The 27,825-nt window shown below is 48.3% G+C and overlaps 1 protein-coding gene across 12 annotated transcripts in view; it reads right to left on the bottom strand.

Moving 5' to 3' along the window:
* The window catches only part of SRGAP3 (SLIT-ROBO Rho GTPase activating protein 3), a 246,090-nt gene that overhangs the window by 85,236 nt on the left and 133,029 nt on the right, over positions 1 to 27,825 (bottom strand). For all 12 annotated transcript variants that reach the window (XR_011496353.1, XR_011496354.1, XR_011496355.1 and 9 more), the window contains exon 4: positions 6,792 to 6,854. Coding sequence is in view for 9 of the 12 variants with exons in the window: in XM_070492686.1 (XP_070348787.1) it covers positions 6,792 to 6,854 (63 nt within the window). In the remaining 3 variants the exon portion in view is untranslated. The remainder of the gene's footprint in view (positions 1 to 6,791; positions 6,855 to 27,825) is intronic.

Genomic DNA, 27,825 nt, shown 5'->3' with positions numbered 1-27,825 from the left:
TCGCTGCTTCTCTGCTGCCCTGGGTTTTGTTCCCTCTGCCTCCAACTCCACCAGGACAGTCCACTGCTGCTCAGATGCAAATCAGACGCCACCTCTCCTCTGTTGCCCTCCAGATGCCCAGGTAGACTTCATCGCCCCACCCCACCTCACGCTGTGTCCATATCCCCACTCAGACACCTGTCACATGGTAGCCATGTCTCATGCCTGGACCTGGTGGAGGCTCAGGAAAGGTGTGCTGAGCGAGTGAGTGAGTGTCTTGGCAGGAGAGCTGAGCGAGATGAGGAGGTTGTATGGAGGGAAACCTCATCTCCCCGTTCTTCTTAAGACCACTTCCATCCCTGGATGAAACTGGGCACACCCTGGCCAGCAGGCTGTGATCGTCTGGCAGAGCCTGCCTTGCCCTGAGTCTGGGACATGCCCTCATCTCCCTCACAGGGCAGACTGGTGTGAGACAAAAGCTTGAGAGGAGCCTCAAAGTTCCTCTAGCTTCGTGCCTTCATTCCACAGGTGGGGAAATCGAGGCCCAGAGCCCAGCTAACTTGCAAGGGTCAGTGTTTCCGAAGTGTGAGATGGGAGCCACCTGTGTTAGCAAGATGATTTTTAGGTATTACCGACATGTTATTAACCCTTTTCAATTCTCTCGGAATCCTTCTGATTGTACCAGGAGGAAATGCCCAATGTGGTGCTCACATGTCTAATGCCCCTACTGGGCACCAGTGGCAATGGGCACCACTGGGCAATGCTTTGCAGGCACCAGCAAGAATGAGCACTTTTTATTTTCATTTAACTTATGGAACTTTCTGGTTATATCAAGTTGTTTTCCATTTACTAATGTGAAATATCATTTTCTTCCAAAATAAATGTGTATAAGTAGTTTATATACATTTATATAAATAGTTGGGTGTATTTATATAAGTAGCTTTGGGGAGTAGACCTGGAGCAGGCTCTGCCACTACCCAGCTGGGTGACCTTGGGTTGACTACCTGGCCTCTCTGTGCCTAACATGGGGTAGTAATACAACCACCTTTCTCAAAGGCTTATGGTGAGGATGAAATGAGTGAAGACCTGTAAAGCATTTAGACCAGTGCCCCGCACGTGGTAAGCACCATATAAGAGTGGAGGCTCCAGTTATTAGTGATATGAAACCATCTCCAAAATACAACCCCCAGAGCAAGTTGAAGACCAGTGGGGCCTGTTGTTCCCACTTGTGTTAAGCTGGGGAGGGCGGGATGTGTCCGGACATGTATGCTGATTGACAAAGAAAATACCTCTGCAAGGAGCGACTGCTAAGCCAGACACTAGTAACCGAGGTTACGTGGTGGGGGCGGAAGGGTCGGGCCACAGGAAACACCCTTCTCCTTGTGTACCTTTCTGTACTGTTTAATTATTGTTTTTGACTGAGTGCATTATCTATTTCTATATTTAAATATTCAGCAATTTTTTTAAAAAAAGAAAGTCCCTCTGGCTGGAACATGGAGTTTGTATAACAGAGAGCCAGCCTGGGGGACGGGAGAGCCCTCAGGAGGTGGCTGCACCTTTTCAGACAAAACATTCTTTGGGCTCGGGCTGGCCCAGTGGCAATGGGGGATGAGAGAGAGAGGAAAGATTCAGAACTCTATAGGAAAGATATTTATGCTTCATTCTTTGATAAAACGCAGTGATTTAGCACTGATGTTTGTCAGGCATGGGCTATACTCTCTGCCACTCGCTCTTCTCAGAACAATCCAGACAGATGAGTTGGTAACATCCCCACATTCTAGGGAGGGGCAGAGTGTTTGACAAGTGACAGGGCTTGGAACCCAGGCTTATCCGACTCTAAAACCTCTGCTCTTTCCAGTATACAACCTCTATGAATTAGGATAGAGAGAGATTAAAAAAAAAAAATGTGAGTCAATTTAAAGAAAAATATTAACTAAATGACAGAGGGCCCAATGACAAGATGACACCATGGTGGTTACACCTGAATGGAGACAGACAGGAAGTCCGGGATGGAGCCGGGACCAGAACCCAGGTTTTGGGCTCAGTCTCAGGCTCTCGCCACCACCTGCATGCCTGAGGGGGTCATCAGGAGGGAGACACCTTTGCAAAATTTGCCTGGGGGCCCAGAGTGATTTCCTACGCCTGAGCCCAACACACAATCAGATCAAGGCTTGAACAAGGGAAAAGTAGAGCCCATTCATCACTCCAATTAGTGTCCCCCTGTCCCCAGCTGCTGCTGCATGTGGCCGCTCCTCCGGCCCTCTCCACATCGCCCCAACCTAGTCTCGGGGCTCCTCCTGCAGCCCTGCCTGGGAGAGCCTGGAGCAGAGCCACTGAGCACAGGGGAGGGGCCGTGTGGGGAATGCTGCCACGTTTGTCAGTTCAAAACACCACAGACGCGTTTCATGACCTAGAACTATATGGAAAATCTGAACATATTTTTAGCTGAACAATGAAAAGAGAGCGGGGTTTTGTTTTGTTTTTGCCTCTTCTGAAACGATTAGCACACTGGCTACACTCTCGACCTCTGCCCTCTTTTCCTCCAGGCTAATATATGATGATCAAGGGCTATGTTACATCAGGCTGATGGAGTTCAGAGAAAAGGAGGTGAGGTGGGGTGTGTGTGTGTGTGTGTGTGTGTGTGTGTGCACGCGTGCACACATGCTGGCATGTTTTAGAGAAGTGGGCACCTCGAGGTGTTGAGGATGGGCAGGGAAAAGGTTTGTTGAATGAATGAACTAACAAAATGCCCAGCCCTGAAGTCTTGCATCCTCCCTGGTCCCAGATGGTGACAAGCCTTTTCCCTAGAGTGAGTGATGGATGGCCTTCAGCATTTCCTCCATCATCGCTATGCCTAGTAGTAGCCGTGAACACAACCACCACCGCCTTCTCTATCGATGTTAAAAGAAAAAAAGTGGGGCTTACTGGATAATCCTTTCTCTTTGTCATTTGTTCCTCAGTCCCTATGGTCATGCCTCTGGGGCTGGGGGAGGAGGGGGAGAATAAAGACTTATGTAACCAGGCATGGTAACTAAACCGTGCTGGAAATAAATCCCTAGGAATGAAGCTGGGACTCGGGGTCTGTAGTGCCCTTAGCAGCCGGGTGGCTGCAGTGGGCTGTTTGCAAAGATGGCCACGTAGCTCCTTCCGTGGCTGCAGGCATGGCCCTTTGCAAGCAACTCTCAGCACGAGGTGACGTTTACTTCTCCACCCCACAGCTCTGGCCTTGGCTCTGTGACTTGCTCTGGCCAATGAGATATTGGCAAATGTGACACAAGCAGAGGCTAGAAAACTACTTACACATTGGGATTTTCCCACTTTGGGCTCTTTTTTTTTTTTTAATTGGCCAGAAAATTGCAGCCATGTCAGGGAGCCATGTCAGTGGCCCCAGGTGAACTGAGCCCAAATCTCCAGCACACAGAATTAGGAGCAAATAAAATTTCAGCCACTGAGTTTTGACTTGGTTTGTTATGCAGCAATTAATAACTGATACAAAGGTCTTAAGCAAGGCTTTATTTCTTTGTGCCTCAGTTTCTTTATCTGGCAAATGTGTGTTAATTAAATAATACATATAAAGTCCTAATACAGTGTGAGATCCATTCTAAGCACTCACTAAACAGCCACAGTTGCTACTATTATCCTTGTTTTGACAATAAAGAAAATGAGGTCCAAAGGCCTTAACTGACTTGGCCGAGCTGGTAGGTGGTGCAGGAGGAATTCCAACCCACGTCCGTCTGTAAGTTTGCTCTGCTTGGATCCTAGGTTGCCTCTCCTACTGGGAATTCCCTTTCTCTTCCTTTCTTCTCCTCTGCTTCTCTGATTCCTCCTCATCCAAAGGCACCAAGGTCAAAACTCACCCTTGATCATGGCCCGTCTGGAGCCATCTCTTTCCTGAAGCCTCAATCTCTCACACAGGAACACACTCTCCCTCTCATTTCTTCACTCGACACATATGTACTGATCACCTACTATGTGCCAGCACTGCCACAGGCTCCAGGCACACTGTGGAGAACACGGCGCGGCCCCTACAGGGCGCACGGTCTAGGTGCCCTCCCTCCCCGGCCCCGGATCCAGCACATGCCATGCTCTGTCTTGCGTCCGTTCATATACTTTACTCTTGTCTCCTGGCCCAGATTTTAAACTCCTTCCAGGCACCACCAGTCTCTTTCATTTATTCATATACACCTCCCTCCCTCCCTCCCTGCTCTGCTTCAACAAGCACCCCGGGAACACCAAGGATGTACAAGACACTTCAAAGACCAACTCTTGAAATGTTCACAGCCCGCTGCAGTGCCTCTTGCAGCGCTAGGTCCACACCAGCCAGCCACAAATGCTCGCATTTAACTGAATTTCTGGGCAACTACTGAAGGCTCAGTGTGCAGTCAACAAATGACGGGGGGGGGGGCACTGTTGGCACCCCAAAGCTCTCACTCCACTAACGGCATAAGGAGAGAGCTGGGGAGGTGCGGCCCTTCCCCCTCCACCGGTTCCGAGGCCGGCGCCAGGCTGCCCTGAGCACAGCGAGCAGCGGCCAGCCCACCTGCCCGGCCCGGATTCTGACACCGGTGGCATTTCCGTCCAGCTGCCCTGCCCGGGGCCAGCAGGAGCAGAGGCACGTGGAGCACCTGCTGGATTGGGATCACTGCGCTGGGCACCAGCACCGCCCTCCTGATCCCTGATCCCTGGCCTGCCCTGTCCAGTCCACACCGGAGAATGGTTCTATCACCTCCCCACTGACCCAGCTGGGAGGTGAAGTGACTTGCCCAAGGCCACACAGCTGGATTCAAACTGAGTCTTAGCCTTAAGTGTTTCTCAGCAGGCTCTGACTCCAGAGAGTTTACAGGCCAACTGGGGAGATAGGGTGTAGACAATAAAGATACTACAAGGTTTTTTTTTAACTGACGTAATTCGAAGCCCATAGGTGATGGCTTCCTAGAGGTGGTGGAGTTTGGTCTGGGTGTGAAAAATGAGTATGACCCAGACAGGCAGAGGAGGAAGAGGCGGTTGTAGCTGGGGGAATGGCAGGGGGAATGGCAGGGGACAAGAGCCGAGGGGGAGGTATTGGGGTAAGCTGAGAGCATCCAGAAGAGGAGCCCAGCTGGAGCCCAGAGGAAAGGTTAGAGACCTGGGTGGGAGCAGCTCAGGGGCCCCGGGAGGTGGACCCAGGTGTTGGAACTCCGTGGAGGAGAGTGATCCATTCAAAGGGGTGCCTGAGGAACAGAAAAAGGACCTAGATTGGGGAACGCCTGGTCTTGCCAAATCCTCTGCAGATCCTGAGGAGGAAAATCCCACGTCACCAGCCTTGCACATTCATCACTGCCCCTCCCCCACTGTGGCCCGTTACACACTCGGCACAGGAGGCGTAAAAGGTGATGAGAGTGATATAAGACCTCTGATACACTCTGCCTTTTTGCTCTCTCTGTTCGAAGCATGGTTTACATGTCTGAGCTCCTTTCATCCTCACGAGGGTGTGCAACAAGTAGCTAGTATTATTCCTATTTAACAACTGGATTCGAACCCAGGTCTCTGCCTTTAAACCTCCAGGCGATTCTCCCCCACAATGCCCAGCTGACTCAAAGTCACGTGTGTTCTCAAGCAGCAATTCTCCTTTACCTGAAGCAACAGCCCCGCTAAAAACTGTCCAGGACTCACGTTTTGCTCCTCAACTTGGAATCATAGAAATGTGAGTTTCAACTTTCATCAATTCACTTCTAGGAACTCTCACCCCCATTTTACTGATTGGGAGACTGAGGCCCAGAAAGGCAAATACCTTGCCCAAAGCTCCGTAGCTGGCTGGAGTCTGAGGCAGGCTTCTGACCTGAGGTCCAGGCTCTTGGGCAAAGGCTCTTGGCCCCTGAGGAGTCCACTGTCTGCTGGCCACACAGGACATGAATGTGGAAAGATAGTAATACCGAAGAGAGGGGCCGTCTCACAGCCTGCTCTTCTTTCCCGTCATACCAGAGATTTTCAAATACAATTTTAGCAGAGAACCCCCCTTTTAAATGAGGACTATTAGGAACCCCCACTTATTTCAAACATAATGGCTTTACTCTACTCTGACTGTCTTAGGGGTGAAGGGCCTGGAGCTCTCTCTGCTGGGGCTGCCCAGCTCTGCTCCCCCAGGCTCGCTGGGACTCCCCACATTTTCCCCCAAGGAAGCCAAAGGCTCCTGAAGCACAGTCAGTGAATTCCTGCCTCGTAACCTGGTGTGCTTGTGTCCCGGCTCACTCGCCTTCTTGGATTCTAACCCCCTTCCCAAGTCCGGTTAGATCCCGCCTCCACATAGGTAGCAAGATCAGTTCTGGGCCAAATTGTAATGTTCTGAAATTACTCCTCAGAGATGACAAGGCATGCTCACCCCCATGACTTCACATAGTCCTCAGAACGTGGTCCATCTTGCAGATGAGAATACTAAGACCCAGACGAGCTACATGCCTGTCCGGGGTCCCACAGTCAGTGAGGACGGGCGTCAACTTCAGCCTGTCCCACCTGACTCCACCCTCCCATCCCCCTACCCGACCTCGATTTTGTGTCTTCTGCTTTGTAGCTAACACATTCCCACAGCTGGCAGGCATCTGAATCTCTCATGAACTTATACAAACTAAACATGCCCAGGGCCCCCTCCCAGAGGGACAGAACCGGAAGCAGTAATTGCAAGTCATTCCATCCGACCGTGATGACCTCGTCACTCAGGCACAAAACAGCAAAAACGCCCAGGCTCATCCCAGATCTCTGACGAGCCTTTGTCCGGCCCTGGGCACTGAGGAAGGGGACCCGACCCCAAACAGCAGCAGAGTCTGAGCAGGACTTACCGTGTAGAGCTCATTGGTGACCTTCAGGAGCTCCTCATGCATCTGCAGGCCAATCTCCTTGCTCTGGAATATGGAAGAACAAATGTCAGAGGGGGAGAAGGTCGCCAGTTGCAATGACCAATTTCCTTTCAACACAGAAAGGGCAGCAATACTCTGGGTGGGGAAGGGGTGTAGAAATCAACATACACCTCAGGGATCTAGACTTGAATTCCTCAACTCATGTCTATGAAATGCACTCACAGAGAGCGGCTCCTTGCAAAGGGAACCCCCTGGCCATGTAAGTTGGGGAACCCTAACATCAGCTTCCTACATGGGTGATTCACAGACATCACCAGAGTAAAGACTCTGAGAAGCCCCACAGCCAATCAACTTGCTCATCTTTCTTTAATTCTGTGGGTCCTAAGCTGATGTGACCAGAGTATGTGTCCCTAGGTCAGTACTCATGAACATCTCATGAGAGTGGGGTTCCACAGACCACATTTTGAGAAATGATGATCTTGCATCTCAATTCATGGTGAGCAGTACAGGTTCACAGGCGGCCCCTGGAGCACGAGGCAGGAGATCAAGCTGACTGGTCACATGCCTTGAGCCTTAGTTCACACATCTATAAAATAAAAAGCTTAAACTAACGCATCACTTCCCAAAATGGTCTGGGGGTCACTGCTGTGCGCTACGCTAAAAAAGAGGCAGAGGTTTCTGTGACCAAATGCGTTTGGGAAAAGCTGGCTGAACAAAGGCAGACAGGCTTTCTCACTGCAAGACTTCTCATCAGCTCTTGCACCCTCACGGGCATGGACTTGTAAGGCGGCTTGTCATGTCCAGTGTCGCTGACCTCAACGCTCACCCACAAGGTGGCTTACATGTTTAGGATATTGAGGGATGCAATTGAGAAAACAAGGAACGAATTATCTCCAGGTTCCACCCAGCCTGAAGAGTCTAGGATTCTCCATTACTTTATGTGTTATTATTATTATTATTATTATTTTGGTAAATAGTCTCCCTGTTTGCCCGGACCATCACGTGAAGTTTCTGTATTGAAAATCGGAGCCCTGATGTCTGCACCCTGAGAACTTAGTCATCCCACCCTCCCTTTCAGCTCCCTCAGCCTCAAGCATGACCAGCGGCTGACAGGCAGAGACCAGCTTTCGTCCTGCCCCCCATGCGGGTCAGGAGCCCCCGGACTCAGCAATAGCTCAGGAAGTCTCAGTACCAGGCATGATGCCTTCCTCAGCTCCTCCTCCTCAGCCCACAGCCTTTCTCCCAGGTTTGGGGCCTGGAATTGCCAAGAATCACTGTCTGAAGGGAGCCCCGGCCTGCCATCTCTGAACAGATAGCAAAAGCTCCAGGGCAATTCCAGAGGTCTGCGTAGACCTACCTCCAGCTCTGGCGGCTAAAGGAAGGGGACCCAACCCAAAAGCTCAGCAGAGCCTGAGCAGAACTTTCTGTGCAGACTTCACGGGGAGCCTTCCGTAGCCTCCCGTGCATCTGCAGTGGTGCTGGAGGAACCAACCAGCTATCCCCCACCTCCTTCTGTCCTCCCTGGTTCTCAGGAGTGAGCAGTGAGTCTGTGCCTCAGTTTCCCCTGTGGCCCCTCCCCCTGATGTTTGCCCCACAGCCGACTCCAGAGTCTCTGACACCCTCCTGTGGCCTCCTCTCGGTCATCAGTCTCACCAGCATCTCTGACACCCAAGACCCCAATTCCTTATGTGTTTACTTTGATGATCTAACTTTTCTGATGGGTAATAAATGCGCATCGTTAAAGGAAGTCGAACAGCCAGCAAGGGAAAAAGTAGAGTAAGTCTCCCAGGCTCCCAGAACCCGGCCCAGAGGCAACTGCTATTTTACGTTTCTTCTGATACCTTCCAGAAAGAGTCTATGGATATACGAGCATACATCTGGATGGTGCGTGTTCTTTTTTAACACAAATGGGAGTATTCTATACACACCTTTGCCCCTTGCTTTTTTCCACCTAACAACATATCTGAGAGGTTTTTCCTTTACAGCCCACGTAGCTCTTGCATCCTCCCATTTTTTTCCCCCTTCTTCTCCCCAAAGCCCCCAGTACATAGTTGTTGCAGGTCCTCCTAGTTCTGCTATATGGGACACCACTTCAGCATGGCTCGATGAGCGGTGCCAGATCCGCACCCGCGATCCGACCTGGCAAAACCCTGGGCCGCCAAAGCGGAGCGCGCGAACTTAACCACTCGGCCACGGGGCCGGCCCTGCATCCCTCCTTTTTAACAGCTGCTTTGAGGTTCCATATACCAGAAGTATCATAATTAACCAGCTCCATAGTGATGGGCATTTAGTCTCTTAACATTTCAAACAATGATGTGGTGAACATCCTTGTCCCCAGTCACTGGGCACACGGGCAGGGACCCCTGTCAGATAAATTCCTAGAAGCAGCTCTTCTGGGGAAAGTCCTGCCTCCAAAACTCCCGCCAGCCCTGCCTTCACAGCCCTGCCCAGCCAGCTCCCCACACCCTCCTGACTTCAGCTGCCACTTCTCGGTGACCCGCAGCCACGTCACCATCTCCACGGTCCTCTCTCCTGGGTTCTGTCCTGCACGAGCTTGAGCCAAAGCTCAAAGATGTGTATCCTCAGCTGTTGCAGAACAATAAGGTCTGGATGTCCCCTCATCATGTCAGACTCAAATTATCCAAAAGCAAACTCCAGAACCTTCCCCATCGCCTTGAGTTTGGTCAATGGGATAACATCTTCCCAGGCATGGCAATTGGAAATCTTGGAGTTATTTTTGACACTTTTTTTAACCCCTCCTCAATCCAATCTGTCACTGCGTCCTGCCTTCAAACTGCCCCCTCCTTGGTTCCCTGTAGCAGGCAATGCTGATTCCCTCCCCAGCCTCCTTCTCGCCCGTCCTGCTTCCGAATGGAGCCGTGAACTTGGCGCTGTGTGCATCCACCCAGCTGAGTTCTTCAGGGAAGCTGACTTCATCCCCACTTGAGACGGTGGATTCTGGTATGTGTTGTTGGTCCAGGGGTGAGTAGGTGACTTAACTAGACAGAAGAGAAGGACTTAGATGGTTGAGGGGAAGGTTTTAGTTTGGCTACCAAGTGCTGGCAAAAAAGCATGGAGCCCCAGTTGCTACGAGAAGGCATCTTAGGACCAGAAGAGGAAGCAGCCTTGGGTGGGAGAGCAAGAAACCTGGCTCCTTCATGACCTCCTGAGAAACTGGTTGAACTGAACCCAGAGCCTGCCTCCTAATGAACTTCCACTTCTGTGGCTTTGTTGGTTAAGGCACTTTGAGTTGGAGTTTTCTGTTACTTGCAGCCAAAAGCATCCTAAGGGACCCATTTCCCACCACCAGTCCCAGAGCAAGCACGTCATCATTGCAGGACCCAAACTCCTAAAGCTGCCCCTTAACAAAGTCCCCGACTTTTGACTCTGATTCTGCAGGCCAGGGCCAGTGTAATTTCCTACAAATGTCTTTCACTGTGTTCCCCCAAAGCCCCCCCGCCCAATGCCTGCAGGATCAAGACCCAGCTCTTTAGCTGGACTTTCAGGCTCTATGCAACTAGCACAGGCCTGGTTAGACAGGAGAGAGGGCTGAATTTGGAGGCACAGACACCAGGTTTAGAGGTGGGGCTTTCAGCCATTAACTCCTGGGTACCTCAGCTTCCTCATGTGCAAAATGAGCACCTGTTTCTGTCTTTCTCTGCGCTTGGAAAGGGAAGTGTAATGATCTTGCTTGTTTACTCGTCTATTCATTTATCCTTTGTTCCTTACTTGAATGAAAACCCCAGGAGCACAAAGAGGCTTTCTCTGGGGTGGTGACGCTCAGATCCCCCAGCCGCTGGCAGGGCTGGCAGCAGACAGCCCCCAGCCAAGAGCACCCTTCAGGGATGGCCTCAGAGGACAGGTGACATCCCTTCCAAAGACGGGTCTGTGTGGGGTACAGAGGCCTGCCCTTCCAGTCTCAATTTGGACAGCTCTGAAGGGTCCCTCCATCTTTACAACTCCCCACAGGGCTGGCTAAGACTGCCAGTAAGGCTTGACTCCACGCTGCTCCCTCCCCTTCCCTCCCAAGGTGCGGGTCCCAAGAACGCTCCCTAATCCTTCTGCTGAATGCTAAATTCAGACACCTCAAGTCTCCTTCCCAGCTTTCCCGATCTGCAAAATCTCGCTTCCCCACTCTTACGTCCTTGCAGCGCCGTAGAGCCTGTCACATAGTGGGTGCTCGTTAAATACGTTTGTTGAATGACTCTATGAATAAATGAAGTGACAGTTCCTCTAAGCTTTACTTTCTTTATCTGTAAAAGTAGGATGATGTCAGGAGTGTCATGGAGTCCCTGTGAGGATGAAAAGAGATAACACATATGGCAGCACCTGGCCCCATGCCAGACACAGATGACAAGCTTGAGAGACAGTAGTACAGGCTGAATCGACACCCACTGGATGCCAGAGACAAGGCCAGGAAGTTGCCCAGAAAAGGGAATACAAAGTTGAATTTTTTACTAACTTTTCCCTTAAGAATCTCCCAGTTTGACAGCATTGATGGTCAAGAACACATATAACCCCAAGGCAGAAAGAGTATAAAAGGGTGGAAGATGGAGTGATATGGGATGAAGTGATGAAGAGGATGGAGGGAGAGCCAGAGCCATCTCACCTGCATGAATGGCCAGAGACAGCATTCTAGGCAAGGGGCACAGCCCAAGCAAAGGCATGGAGACTGGGAACAGAGAAAAGTCTGGTTTGCAAAGAGAGAAGCTCAGCAAAGGATAGCGGAAGATAAGCTTAAAATGGAGCTTGGTCCAGATCACAGAGGCTGATGGAACGCAGGCTTCCTTCAGAGCAGAATGGGGAGCCACTGAAGGTTTTTGAGCAGGAGAGAGTGACGATCAGAACTGTGCTTCCGAGAGATGAAGACGCTGGTGTGTGGAGGGTGGACTGGATGGGGCGGGGCTGGAAGCCACCAGATGGAACCTGCCCGAGGCCCTGCTCATCCTCCCCTCAGCACCAAGCACGGGGCTGGCCACAGCGTGAGTGCTCAGCAAAAATGACTGAACTGCACAGGACTCCAAGGCATTTTACTTTTTTTTTTATGGTTGGGGATGGTTGGGAAGGGAAATATTCTCAACTACAGTTCCAGAAACTACTGAATGAGGAACCCAAACCAAACATTCCACCAGGATCAGGAGGCCAAAACCCTGAGAATCTCTAGCAGACTATCACACCCAGCCCTTGGGGACCCAAGTGGCAGTGTATTAGCACTCACTGTCCGCATTTCTCGCATGACTTTCATGCCTGCAGAGGTCATCGCTTCATGCACAGCAAGTGTGGGTACTGTGGAAATGATTACACTGGGCCAAGGAGGGCTCAGCCATGGCCGCCACTGTGGTTGCTCAGATTGAAAGGGCAGAACCCTGACTCTCTGACCCAAGTAAGTCTGTAAAACCAGGTGGCAGGTGTCTCTGGCCCTGCCTCTTTCTTCTGCCCATAGCTAAGGCCAGATAACTCCCCTTAGGGCCAGATAACTCTTTGAGGTGGGGGGGCCATCCTGGGCATTATAGGATGGTTAGCAGCATCTCTGGCCTCTGACCACTAGATGCCAGTAGCCAGCATTCCCCGCTCCACCCCAAGTTGTGACAACAAAAATTATCTCCAGATTTGGCCAACTGTTCCCTAGGGGACGAAATTGCCCCGGGTGAGAACCACTGCCCTAGACAAAGGCTCCAAGTGGCCGCTTCTCTGGCCTGCAGACGTGTTTTATTTGGCCATTCAGTGTTTGCAGAAAATCTGACTCATTTCTCAGGATTTAAAAATCAGGAAATTCCCCTTACAAGTCCTGATTTTCCAGCTTCTCTTGAAAAACCAGAAGATCTGGCAACACTGAACCCTCACTTAGAATATGGCAGCCCCTTCGGATGGATTTTGTGGTCTCCGGCTGGCCACAGTGCCCAGCACCGCCCGTCCACGTCACCTGTCTGGCCCATGGAGGCATGTGAGTTTATGACCCAGAAACCAGTGGGTCACTTAGGGGGTGGTTGTCTGAAGCCCCTGGCGCTCATCAAGGACGGCAATCCCAGACCTGCTGAATGGAACCTTTTTCAACAAGCATCCTTCTCGTATCCCAATGTTTGAGAGCTGCTGAAGAATCTGGTTCCTGAGACCAAAGCTCCTGGCTCCTCCAAGGACCCCGACACCACTACCTGCGTGGATTCCTAGCACCTCCTGAACCCATCCTCCTGCCTGCACTACTTCCTTTTGTACCCCTGTGGCCAATTCCTCACCTAGCTTTGATTCAATTTACACAAGCACTTATTGAATACCTACTAGATACCAGCCTCAACTAGGCACTAAAGACACTGATAAACAAATGGCAAGCAATAGGATATTGGAGTCTATGAGGAAGCCATTTGGCATAAACCTAATTAGGCCTGACCTTGTTTTTCAAAAAGGGCCTAACATGGCCCATTGTGCATGCATCGTATATCTGCTTTATGCATTTCCTATATCCCACAGACAAGAACAAATGGCCTTAAGATAAAGATGCAACTTCCCCCATACTGGCATTTCCTTAAGGATAAGCATCTCTCCCTAGGCTAGGAATTGATTGCTGCGCCCACCCTGTGACCACCCAGCTTGAGACAACAGACCTGCTATGTCCACTGAGACAGCAGACCTACTACCTGCTATGTCCATCAATTTCTATGTCCATCAATTTCTATGTCCATCAATTTCTATGTCCATCAATTTCTGTGCTGACAGAGCAATCTTGTGACTATTGTAAAAGGGACATTTCAATCATACGTGCTACATGCTCTTTGAGGGTATATAACCACTCTGTACACCCCCACTTCTTTGGTGCCCTTCCTTCCTTAGGGAAGAAAGGCCCCAGGCTAAGCCAGTCCTCAGATCTGGCTCAGAATAAACTCAGCTCAATTTTCATTTATAGATTGGGTATGGATTATTTTTGTCAACAACACAAAGCTGAATGAGACATGGTCCCTGCTTTACCAACTGCGGCTAGCATTTATGGAGCACTTTCCATTTGCTGAATACTGTCCAAAGTCACTGCCTTACATTATCTAATTTTTTTTTTTTTTAAAGATTGGCACCTGGGCTAACAACGGTTGACAATCTTTTTTTTTTTTTTTCTGCTTCATCTCCCCAAACCCCCCCGTACACAGTTGTATATTTTAGTTGCAGGTCCTTCTAGTTGTGGGATGTGGGACGCCGCCTCAATGTGGCCTGATGAGCAGTGCCATGTCCATGCCCAGGATCCGAACCCTGGGCTGCTGCAGTGGAGCGCGTGAACGTAACCACTTGGCCATGGAGCCGGCCCTACATTATCTAATTTAAACCTTTAAAGTAGGTACTATTATAATGCCCACTTGACAGATAAGGGCTGGAGGCTCAGAAGGGTTGAGCGACTTACCCCAGGTTGCACAGCTAGGAAGTGGCAGAGACAGGATTCAGCTTTTAGTTGGTCTGACTCCAAAGTTGGCACCTGTAATGACTTTCTATGGTCTGCTCCTCAGGGTCTAGCGCGAGGTACAGGTGTGGGGGATCAGAATTGGCCACTCCAAAATGTGTCTCTTTGCCTTACCTTGAGTATTCTCAAGAACAAAAGACTCTGAAAGAAACTTTGACCTTCTCTCTAACTGCCTAAAAGAAATTTAAAATAAAGGCCTGTTCCCAGGACAGGCCATCACCACAGATAACTGTGGGCATCTAGTAGACCGGGAGGGTCCTTGCTAAGCCCACTCTTGCCACAGTTCTATCTACCAAACATTTGCTTTTCCATTTCCATGTGAATTGCCTTCCTCCCCTTTGAAGCCCCAAACCACCCCCAACATCCTCCTTTGTAGCTGAAGATGGTATTTAAGATGAGAACCTCTGCCATTTTGGCGAGTTACTCAGTTTTCCTGGGTCTCTCCCAGGTATAGGTATAGGCTTGGTTTAATTTTCTCCTGTTATTCTGTCTCATGTCAATTTAATTCATAGCTCAGCCAGAAGGACCTAGAGAGTAGAGGAAATGTTCTTCCTCTCCAGCACAGGCACACAGATGGAAAGAAGCCATCGCAACGCTGTAAGAGCAATGAGTGCAGCCCACAGGGAAGGTATGAAGGAGGGCCTGCTGTCTGGCTCTTTCTCACCACCTGTGTAGGGATCCGCATCCCTGGCCCTTGCCCCCACTTGCAGAGTCTAGTTCTCCTTGGACCGCACCTTCTTGGCCCACTTGCCCAGCTAGAAATAAATCAGCCCTGATGGCCACCTCTCACTTCTCCCTCCCTCTTTCTTCCGATAACAGGAGATGAGATATGGTGGGACTGACCCCTGTTGGCATGGCCATGGGTCATGGGACCTGGCCTGACTAGAGTGCTCCGGCACCATGGCTCTAGTGATTGGGTCAGAGATAGAAACGTATTCCAGGCTGAGCCAATAAGAATCTTCCCTGGGAGCTTTTTAACAACCATCTTCTCAGGTCCTCTGTCCTCCAGGGTCGCTAAGCTGGGACGTCAGGAGCCTTGGGCTGCCTGCAGCCGTCTTGCCCTCCACAAGGAGAGTCTAGGCCTCGACAACAGCACTGGCATCCTGGATCTAGTGATGCCTAAACAAGACTTATCTCTGGACGTTTCCAGTTTACAGGATTCAGTACATTTTCGTGTTCACTTATGTGAAAGAATACTGATATAATCTGTGCTTATGTCAGTCTCATCATACCAGAGTGACCACAGAGTGACACAAGCTTCTGAAAACCCTCTGCCACGCACCAGCTTTCAAAGAGCTCCTGGGAAAGGACCAATTTCCAACCAATTAGGGCATAAGCTTCATATAGGTTGGGACTGCGGCTTCCCATAGTGCTGATCAGGAAGACGTGCATACAAAAGGAGCTCCATAAATGCCTGGGCATGAGCTAACTGATATGCAGAAGCAGTAGGAAGCCAGAGAAGAGACTCATGTTTTTGCAAACACATACACATTCATGACAAGAAGGGACCAGCTGGCAAGAATTTTTTTGACACAACAGTTCCTGAGTAAAATCAATTTCTTTGCCATAAAAATCTTGCCATGGGTGATTGATTTAGTTTTCAAGGCAGCGTTAACCACGCTTTCAAGGGAAAACCCTCAAAAATATTACTGAAGTTCCTCTGACTTTATGAGTGGTATTTGAAAAGTTCTATTTGTAAACGGCATGTCTCTGTCCCCCCAGACTAGCTCAGAGGTGGGTCATTTCCAATGCTAAAGTCGCCCCAAATGTCTAGAAAATAATGCCATCTTAAAATGCTGGGTTTTAATGATAAGACTCCCTCTTCACCTCTCCAGAGGAGGCCATTCTAAACAATCCTTAGGACAGTTCAAGGCAGGGCATAAGGCAGAGTTTCCTCAACTCTCGATTATCCGTGCGGGGCCTCGGGCCTCTCTCCCATGTTGTCAGGCGCTGCGCAGCAAGGCCTGTCTCTTTTCTCACTCTTTGCTCGGCTAGATGGCCTCATGTCGGGCTACCTTTGGGGACATTCCATGCTTTTCCTAGTTCTGGGGTTCCAAGCAAACAACAGGAAACAAACAAACTAAACTAAATAAAAACAAAAGCCTTTCTCTCTTTTAGTTCCAAATCCCACTGCTTTTATAGACTCTGGCTTGTTTTCTCATCGAACAGCAAATCTTGGGACCCACAGATGTTCCCTATTTAACTATATGATATACGCAAGAACTGGCCATCTCCCAAAGCGATTGTGTTTTTATTTCCAAAGCAAAGGCTTTAAGGGCGTGCCTCAGAAGGATGCGGCTTCTCCAGTCTGTCCTGCAGGGTCAGCTTATCCTTGAACACAGCAGCTTGGACAGCTAACTGGCTCATTGTTTCTCCTGGCCATGTCCTAGCTTGCCAATAACTGGGCTGCTGGCGCTGTGTCACGTCACCACCCCTTGCCACCAAACATCATCCTCAGCCTGGACTCGGCCCCACGTTCCATCCGGAAGCTTGTTATTCTTCTCCTCTCCTCCACTGTCTTCCTTTCCCCGCTCCTGGACACCTGCCTTCTTTTCCTCCCCTTCCCAAACTAATTTACGTCTCCTGTTGCTGCAATGCCAAATGTTGTCATCTACTTGTTTTTGCAAGAAGCTGGAATGCAGAATTGAGCCCTGAACTCTTCCTCCGGTTGCCAGGACTGGGATATTGGGCTGCAAGGAGACAGACAGGCTCTGGAAGCACTCATCAGATGCTCTGGGCAGTGGTGGGCCCCACTGATGCCTACCCACGAGCCCGGCAAGGTGCTGAGGCCATAAGAGTCAGCCTCTTTCCCCTGTAATTACTCCCAGCATCTCTCTGGGACCCTGTGTGAGCTAAAAGCCTTCATTTTCAGAAATGCTTAAAATAGCAGGTCTGAGGAAGTGCGAGATACCTTGGAATGGCTACGAATAAGTGACCTGATATGTCAGCCTAGGAGTTTCTGAATCTCTACTAATAACACTAAATATTATTGTTAATAATAATGCTTAGTACTGTTATTACTAATAATGCTTATCATTATGGATAATAACAACAATAACAGCTATCGTTTCTTGATCTCTTAGCATGTGCCAGGCCCAATGATAAGTGCTTTACAGACAACACCTCATTTAAACCTAATATCAGCCCTTTATGGGAGGCACCATCATTAACCCCACTTTAAAGATTAGGACACAGAGGCTCAGGGAAGGTGAATAATTTACCTGAGATCACAGAGCTGGTCCATGTGACTCTCTCAGCCATTCCACTCTGCTGCCTCCATTGGGAGAGCTAGCACTCTACATGCCTTTAGAATATTTTTCCCAAACATTCCAAAATAATTATAAAACATGGATACTCCTCTGCCTTAGTGTAAAAAGCATGCTGACATTCACAAGGCTTTGCTTTTGATCATCATCGATATCAGTTAACACACAGTGCCCAGTGCCATTTTGCAGACTCTCCTGTTATCTGTGATCAGTCCTGGCCCCTCTCTCCAGCCTCCAGGCCAAGGCAGGAGATGGTATGGAACGCTGGGCTGAGTCTCTGCAGAAGCAGAGCATACTCAGGAGTAATCTTTCTTGACTACGTCTCTGATGTTGGCCTACTTTTTTTTTTCCCCCGTGCATCTCTTACTCACAGATGAGAGAAACGTTTGCAGGGGGAGGGGTGAGAGTCTGTGTCCTGGGGAGCATGACAAAGCTGCCTTCCTGAGAAACCAACATCTAGGAAAACCTGAAGCCACTCAGTTTTGAGCTGTTTTCTCCCTCTACATTATCTTCAAGATGAATATGGATGTTGTCAGGCTTATTTGTTGGATTCAAAACATTATTGATCACTTATTACTGCTGAATCACTGATCTAAGACATCTCTTTAACCTCCCTGTCATTTTATAATCTGATCTTGAATTTCATTTGCATTGCTTGTCAACAGGATGTAAGGAGGATTGTGTTGGCATTTCAATATCTGTACTCATGTATCTACCCACCTATCCACCACCTGTCTACCCATCTATTCATCCACCCATCTATTCATCCACCCATCTATTCATCCACCCATCTATTCATCCACCCATCTATTCATCCATCCATCCATCCATCCATCTACCCATCTATTCATCCACCCATCTATTCATCCATCCATCCATCCATCCATCCACCCATCTATTCATCCACCCATCTATTCATCCACCCATCCATCCATCCATCCATCATCCATCCATCCATCCATCTATTCATCCATCCATCCATCCATCCATCCATCCATCATCCATCCATCCATCCATCCATCCATCCATCTATTCATCCATCCATCCATCCATCCACCCATCTATTCATCCATCCATCCATCCGCCCATCTATTCATCCACCCATCTATTCATCCACCCATCCATCCATCCATCCATCATCCATCCATCCATCCATCCATCCATCCATCTATTCATCCATCCATCCATCCATCCATCCATCATCCATCCATCCATCCATCCATCCATCTATTCATCCATCCATCCATCCATCCACCCATCTATTCATCCATCCATCCATCCATCCATCCACCCATCTATTCATCCACCCATCTATTCATCCATCCATCTATTCATCCATCCATCCATCCATCCACCCATCTATTCATCCATCCATCCATCCATCCATCCATCCATCCACCCATCTACCCATGAACCTTCCCATCCACCTATCCACTCATCCATCCAACCCTTCCTTCCTTTCTAGAAAATAAAGCCCAGCTTCTCATTCTGGCACCTAAGGTCCTCCTTGATCTGTCTCCAACCTGCCTTTCCTTTCCCCCCCCCTTAATTTCAGTGTTTCAATATTTAAAACACACAGAAGAGTAGAGAACAATAACACCCATGAACATGCCACTCAAATTAGATAACTATTAAGATTTTGCCATTTTTGCTTCAAAATTACTCTTAGGAAGCAAAATGTTATGGGTACTACTGAAGTGTTCTTTGTCTTCTTCCTTCCCCCCACATTCCTCAGTTACTGTTCTGAAGCTGGTGTGTATTCTCACACAATTCACCTTTGTATAGCTTTATTTCAGACAGATATCTAACAATATAAACAGTCTGAACTATTAACTTGTGTTTTAAATCGTACAAAAATATCATAGCGTACCTTGCTTTTTTCACCCAACATGGCGTTTTCAAGTTTTATGCACATTGATACGTGTAGATCTAGTCCCTTCATCTTAATGATGGCACAATATTCCAATGCATGGCTATCCATAGCTTATCTGACCATTCCCTTCATGATGGACATTTAGGTGATTTCTCTTTGTTTCTTTACTACAAACACTAGTGCAGTAAACATCCTAGTGCAAGGTTTTGTGTGTGTGCAGATACACTAGAGTATCTTTAGGTTATACTTAGAAGTGGAATTGCTGGGCCATGGGTATGTACCTCTTCCTTCACTGTTTCTAGATACTGCCCAATGGTTCTCCAGGGGCTGGACCAATTTACACGTGTACTAGGAGGAGATGAGAGCTCCTGCTGCTCCACGTTCTTCCCAGCACTTAAGATTGTTTTCACCAATCTAATGGGTGTCAAATCGTGTCGCATTTTATTTTATCTTCTCCAGATTACCAGTAAGTATGACCATCTTTTCTTATATTTTTACACCATGATCAAGGGGGATTTATCCCAGGGATGCAGGGATGGTTCAACACCTGCAAATCAATCAACGTGATATACCACATTAACAAAATGAAGAATAAAAAATCACATGATCACCTCAATAGTGGGAGAGAAAGCATTCCACAAGATAGAGCATCCATTTAAGATAAAAACTATGAATAAAATGGGTATAGAAGGAAAGTACCTTAACATAATAAAGGCCATATATGACAAACCAACAGCTAACACCATACTCAATGGAGAAAAACTGAAAGCTCTCCTTCTAAGAACAGGAACCAGACAAGGATGCCCACTTTCACCACTCTTATTTAAACATAGTATTGGCAGTCCTAGCCAGAGCAATCAGGCAAGAGAAAGAAATAAAAGGAATCCAAATTGGAAAGGAAGAAGTGAAAGTGTCACTTTTTGCAGATGACATGATTTTATATATAGAAAACCCTAAAGAATCCACCAAAAAACTATTAGAAATAATAAATAAACACAGGAAAGTTGCAGGATACAAAATAAATATACAAAAATCAGTTGCATTTCGATACACTAACAATGAAGTAGCAGAAAGAGAAATTAAGAATACAATCCCATTTACAATTGCAACAAAAAGAATAAAATACCCAGGAATAAACTTAACCAAAGAGGTGAAAGATCTGTACACCGAAAACTATAAAACATTGTTGAAAGAATTGAAGAAGACACAAAGAAATGGAAAAATATTCCATGCTCTTGGGTTGGAAGAATTAACATAGTTAAAATGTCCATATTTCCTAAGGCAATCTACAGATTCAATGCAATCCCTATCAAAGTTCCAACAACATTCTTCACAGAAATAGAACACAGAATCCTAAAATTTACATGGAACAACAAAAGACCCCGAATAGCCAAAGGAATCCTGGGAAAAAAGAACGAAGCTGGAGGTATCACACTCCCTGATTTCAAAATATACTACAAAGCTATGTTTTTAACCATTTAAATTTCATTTTCTGTGACTTACTCATTTATACCTTGTATGCCTGTTTCTATTGGGTTGTTTGCCCTTTTCTTATTAATTTGTAGGAGCTGATTTTATATTCTGGGTATTAACCTTTTATTAATTCATGCCAAATATCTTCTCCTGGTCTCGTCTGTATTTTTCCCTTTACTTATTTGTTGTTGTTGTAGGAAGATTTTTAAAATTTTTATATAATGGGATTTATCAATATTTCCCTTTATGGTATTTGTGCTTTTTTATCTTTTCTTTAAGCAGAAGGAACATTCTTTTTTATGTTTCTCTTCCTACCCCCAAAGTTTTAAATATAATCCCCTACATTTTCTTCTAAAAATTTTAAAGTTTTGCTTTTTACTTTTAGCACTTTAATCAATCCATCTAGAATATATTTTTGTGAACTAAGGTGGTGGTCTTATTTTTTTCCATATGAAAAAATATACGTGTGTGTTTGTATGAAATCAGTTCCTAAAAATAATAAGGACAAACAACCAATGGAATCAGTCCCATTCACTAAACAGTCTATCCTTTCCCCCTGATCTGTAATGCACCACGGCCATATGCTGTGTCCCCATTTGTGGAGGGCTGTGTTTCTGGGCTCTGTACTGTCCAGTTGGCGAGTCTACCCACACTGCTCTAGTACCACTCGTTGTACTGACTATCACTTTAGAGGAAGTCTTGATATCTGATAAGGCAAATGCTCCAACAAAAACCAAAAGCTATAACCTACGGACCTTATTTTTTTTTTTACAGTACAATAAAGTTAGAAATTAAAAGCAAGTAGAAAGCTTTAAAAAATTATTTGACACTAAAATAAGCATAATTCTAAATAATTCATGGGGCAAAGAAGAAATTGCAATGGAAATTATGAAATATTTATAACTGAATGACAATGAAAGCATCATTTATCAAAACTTCTAGGATGCAGCTAATTTGTAGCATTAATGATATTAATTTTCAATCAATCCTGTTTTCTAACGTATGCATTTTAAAATCACATTTTCTAATTGGATGTGGCTAGCACATGGAAACATCATTAATTTTTGTATGTTGATCTTGTAACCAGCTATCTTGTTGAACTCTCTTCAGCAGGAAGTATATTTGCTGTTGGTTTTGGTAAATATTCATTATCAGGGTAAGAAACTTCCTATTTATTCCTAATCTGCTAAGAGTTTTTGTTTTAAATGGTGGAAAGTTAGAAGCATGCCTTTTAAAAGTCAGGAGTGCCACTTCTCTCCTATTTCCCTCCACACCGTACCAGACGGAGGTCCTAACCAATATAACGAGGCAAGAAAAAGAAGTAAGAGGTAATAAAAGAAGAAAGGCCACCAACAGTTAGAACTAATCACTGAGTGGTTTCCTGAGCATATTTTCTTATTTCTGACCCTTGGTTTAACTTGTATGCTCTAAATAAAAATATTCCTTCATCTCATCTCCAATCTTAATTCTCACTATGTTCTTTCTCAAAGTCCTAATCATCACCTAATAATAGCTAATATTTATTGATTGCTTACCGTGCACCAGGTAGGCATTTATACCACCATTTTTTAATCCTTACAACAACCCTATGAAGGAGGTTACTATTAGCTCCATTTTGAAAAAGAAGAAACTCAGAGGATTTAGGGATTAGGCTGCGATCATGCAGCCGGAAAATGGCAGAACAGGGATTGAGCCAGAGAGGGTCCCTAACCCTAACCACCGCACGAGACTGCCACAGCAGCCCACCTGTTCACGATGCAGGACCCAGACTCTCCTGCCCGCAGGCCTTTGCTTGGGTCTGGAATCCTCTCTCTCACTTTCCCCAAATCTCTGCCTGTCTGCTGTGGACACAGATGCACCCCCCCCCCCCCAGATGCCCTTCAGGAACGGGGGAGTTAGTCGCCCGGCTGGGGCAGCGCCGCCCACAGACACCCTCAGGCGTTGGCCCTCTTTGGAACCGCCTCTCCAAAAGAGGCCACGCCCCCTCCCGGCGGCAACTTGAGATACAAAGGCCCAGCCTCCTCACCGCGACTCAGGAGAACAAGGACGGGCCTCCCCCCAGCTTCGGAGCGCCCCCTGGAGGGAGCTGAGGCCTTAGTTGTGACTGCGCCACAGCCCAACGTCTCCATTCGCTGACTCCCTTTCCTCCGGGAGGTGGGGACCCCAAGAGCGCTCGCTAATAAGCCCCTGCACGGTAATCACTGTCTCAGAGCCGGCTTCTGGGGAACCCAAGCTGGGATAGATCCTAACCCTCCAAGGCTCACTTCACATGCCGCCTCCCCTACACGGAACCTTCCCCGAACCCCCCACCAGCCCGGATTGGAAGTCCTCTTCCTCTGAACGAACTTCCCTCTCCGCGGTGTCTGACTCACTGCTACACGTGTGTCTTCACTTCCAGTCTATACTGTGAGCTCCCTGACCGAGGGCGTTGTGTCTGACTCATTTCTCTATCTTCTTTAGCACCTGCCTGTACCACTGAGCATGGGCTCCGGAGTCAGAAACATCTAGATTCAAACCCCAGCTCCTCCTTTATCAGCATCAGCTTCCTCATCTGTAAAGTGGGGCGATGACAGCATCTTCGTCTTAGGCTTTAAGAATTAAATGTCTATAGAATCTTAGACCAGAGCCCAGCACAGTAAGCATCCGCTTATTGTCTGCAATCTATAATTATTGTTTACCTACTGTCGCGATAGCACTAATACATATGTTTACTGAATGAGCTGGGAATGCCTGACGGCGACCAGCTCAGCAGGCTCTGCCAGCAGAGCGAGCATTCACGACTCCATCTCCCTGGGAGACAGTGGGGACTGGCTGAAGGCCCCTCATTCCTTGGCTGTCTGCCCACTTTGCTTTCTCTCTCTCCTAGCTGGACCCTCCAGCATGCACATCCTCACTCTCTCCTGCAACCCAAAAATAAAAAATAAACTTGGCTTTGAATCCAAGGCCATTGATGCTTTTGATCTTGGTTACAAAGCAAGGCAATTATCGTACACAAAAGCCCTGATTTATTTATGAAATGCGACGGACATCTTCGAGGCGGGAATGAGAAAGCTCACGGAAGACCAAGCCCTTACTGCCACACAGTGAATGGCTGCTTTCAAACACAAGCCCCCCAAATGCCCTCTCTTCCCAGCTAAGAGTCGTTCCTCATTAGTGCTTCCTCCAGAACACTGCAGCTTCCAACAATCAAATTCACTCCACGGCCGGGGCAAGTAATTAAATTCTGCAGGCATCTGAGCATGGAATAATGGATGGCTATTGTTAGGGAAGCTGAGGCTGGAATTGGAATGGGCTTCAATGCCCAGTCTCAGAAATGGTTAGGGGCGGGCAGGGACAGCAAGCAGGAGGCAGAGGGAAGCTCCCCGCTGGTGCACCACAGAGGGCAGTGGATCAGTACTGGACCTGGAGCTGAAAACGTGCATGTGAGGCCAGACTCTGCGCCTACCAGAGGGGGTGCCTCAGTCACCTCTCCTAGAAAACAAGGAGACTGGACTAGGTAACTCATTCTCCAGGTGGTTCCCAGACCACCAGCATCAGCACTGCATGGAAACTTGTTAGATGTGCAGATCCTGAGCCCTCACTACCCCCCACTGAATCAGAAACTCTCCATGCGCAGTGGAGCAGGCCCGGCAATCCGTGTTTAACAAGCCCTCCCCGGGGCTCTGATGCTCGAATTTGGGAACCCCTGGCAGACAGTGTTCAAAGATGAGGCCACAAACTCAGATGCATAAAGGGCCAGGGAAGCAAAATAAAGGAGCCAAGGAGGTGTCGTTCACCAGACAACAGCAGGGACCATGGGGCAGTGGAGAGAGTGTGCCCTGAGAAAAGGCCAGCAGCTACTCGGTTGCAGGCCGCTACCGCCAAGTATGAACCCACGTGGATTTGGTACTGGCAGCGCTTCTGATATTTCAAGAGAAACAAAATCCTGACTTTATGTGAACTCTCACAATTTTAAATATTGGTTTAATTTTTCTTAACCTAGTGAGGGCCAAGTAGATTATACTTGAGAACCAAATTCAGCTGTGGACCGCTATTTTGCAGCCTTCATTCTTTTTTTTTTTTTTTAAATTGGCATCTGAGCTAACAACTGTTGCCAATCTTTTTTTCCCTGCTTTTTTCTCCCCAAATCCCCCTGGTATATAGTTGTATATTTTTTTAGTTGTGGGTCCTTCTAGTTGTGGCATGCGGGACGCCGCCTCAATGTGGCCTGATGAGTGGTGCCATGTCCATGCCCAAGATCTGAACCAGTGAAACCCATGGAGCATGCGAACCCAACCACTGGGCCATGGGGGAGGCCCCCTGCAGCCTTCATTCTGAGTTGGCTTTGACCTCCATCATGATAAACTCTCCCCACTGTGCTCTTGCCTTTCACCCAACACTGATCTCCCAACCTCCTTTCCCCAATTGGCAGACTCCTATTCATCCTTCAACACTCAACCCAAGGGTTTCCTCCACTGTGAACTCATTCTCAACCCTCTGCCCCACTTTCCACCTCTCCACTAAGAAAGCAGAGAAGAATCAAACACGGGGCCGAAGAATTGACACGTAAAAGAAGGAAACTCAGAGGAGGAAGACACGGAAAAGTTATAAAACACACTCTTCTCACAGAGGAGGAGTTAGGACCTCTGAGAAAAGTTACCCTATTGCTGCTTGAAAATGACTTAAGGACACTGATCCCATTAGACCAGAATCTAATAAAATGACATTTTGAAACAGCAAATATAAAGAAACACAAGTGCAGAATTCATGGGATAGATTAAAAAACAGTTGGTACAAAAATACCCGGGGATTTGAGCTGAGAGTCAGAGCGAGTCAACCGTGTGACAAAACTACCGTCAGAAAGGCAAACGCCTTCATACGTTTCATTATTAGAAATAGTGTCTGGATGGCCCTGCTGTACTCTCGGATGGTCCGACCATCCTGGAGTGTCCTGAATGGTTCTGAAGATTAGCTTCTGCGGGTCAGAGAAGACCTGGCTGTGACCCAGGTGGGCAGAAAACACAAAGCCAAATCACAGGGGACATTTAAGGAACCTGGAATGTTTACCCAGAGGTGGGAGAGACCTGGGGGGGTGGTCATGATTTCTGCCTTCCAGCAGGTGACAGGTTTCCACGTGGATTTGATCTCTGTGGGCCTCAAGTGTGTGACCAGGACCATGAGTGGAAATACTGTAAGATTTCATCTCAACGCTGGGGAGAATTTCCTATTGATCACGGTTGTCCCCAGATGGAATGAGCTCTCCTGAGAGGCGATGAATGCCGTTTACCCAGGGAGGTCTAGCAGGGGGAGGACGACGCCTGGAGAGGATGATAAAGGGACTGGAACAGAAGGCCTGGTGGACGCCTATTGTTTTATTTCCCCCTTCTTCTCATAAGAGCACCCCAGTTTTCCCAGGGAACCACCCTTCACCCATTCTCCGTCCTGTGTGTTAGGCAGGGTTCGGTGTACTCCTGGCTTCGGCGGGGAGCGTGTTTCCCAGGCCCGTCAGCCAGAGCACAGCTCCTCACCGGCCGTGGGTGCAGCTCTGGGAGTGCTTCGAGCGACCCAGGCTGGGCCAGCCACAGCCCTAAGACCCTATTCTGGGAAAAAGGAGCTCTCACTTTCCACTGGACTTGAAGCAGGTAAGATGTACCTGGACTGCCAGGGGCCACCTGGTCATCGCAGGGAGAGAGAGCACCTACAAAAGAGCCCTTCACTGCCCCCCACCCCAAGAAAAAATGGGAAAACAGAGAAAACCGGAGCAGCGTTGCCTAGAGACTAAGTGCTGACAACATCCTCTGTGCCCTTGAAGCCCTCCGTGCCTGAACCCAGCCTTGGCTCCAAAGTGCTGGTGAGTTCCGTTTCTTCTCTCAAGCCAGCTGAACTGGGTTTCTATTGTTAGCGAACACAAGAGCCCTGATCACTACGGTGGCCTCTAAGATCTGATCCAGCTCCGCTGGATCTTCATCTCACACTTAAAGCAAGGGCCACCTGCAAGCTTAAGTCCATTTGGCAGATGAATCCTAGAATGGTTTCTGGAATTTGAAGTGGGCCTCTAGTCATAATAGATTCCACTGCAAAAGGGGAAATGCAGAATCAGGAAACGGTAAGTTATTAAGTCAAAGAGCATCCTGCATCAGGGAGAAGCTGGCAGGCAGGGCAGCTGCCCCAGGCCCAAGCACAGGAAGGACACCTGGCCTGGAAGCCACTCCCACCTCCTGCAGACGCATTGCCAGAGCGGGACGTGGTGGACGGGGAAGGAACACGGGCCGAGTGCCAGACTCAGCTCAGGAATGCGGGGGTCGGGGTAGGGGTGGGGAGCTCCATCCTTCAGGATCACTAGTGAGCCCCATTTCATGAGCACCTCCTGGAGGCCAGGGCTGTGCTGGACACTTAGCCTACCTCTACTCTTCAAAGTGGCCCCCTGAAGTAGGCACTGTCACCATCTCCATTTCCCGGATGAGAAAACTGAGGCTCAGAGAGCCTTGCCCAGAGTCACAGTCAGTGAGAGGCAGTTCTAGACAGACTGAAGCTCAGCCACAGTTTCCTGCTGGTGATGACAACGGGCCAGAAGCCACTGAGTCTGGGTTCTCCTTGCAGCTTCTCCGGCTTTACCCCTCATCTGTAAAATGAGGTGAGTGACGATCCCTGGTCTGACCAGAGATGAGCCCCACGGCAGCTGTTCTGAGGAGCTGTCATTACGTAAGCAGTGTCGCCTCAGGGCCGAGGTTATCCGTAACAGAGGCGACACAAGGCGGCCGCACTGCGCTCCAGCAGCCGGCCAGGCCCCTTCCGGCCTCTCTCCTGCCCAAGGGGCCAGGTCATTTCCTTTGTTTCACGGGCACAGGCTGGGTAACAAGACAGCCAGGAGCTCAGCTGTAGACATTCTTTCATTATTTTCCACCCTGTTAACCTCCATCAAAAGTGAGGCTGCCTTCAGCCTAAATGGGGACTGAAAAGATTTATCTCACTTGTCCCAGGGCTCAG

This window comes from Equus asinus, chromosome 21 (assembly GCF_041296235.1).
Source record: "Equus asinus isolate D_3611 breed Donkey chromosome 21, EquAss-T2T_v2, whole genome shotgun sequence".
Lineage (NCBI taxonomy): Eukaryota > Metazoa > Chordata > Mammalia > Perissodactyla > Equidae > Equus > Equus asinus.
This window is presented reverse-complemented; position numbering and strand designations above follow the sequence as displayed.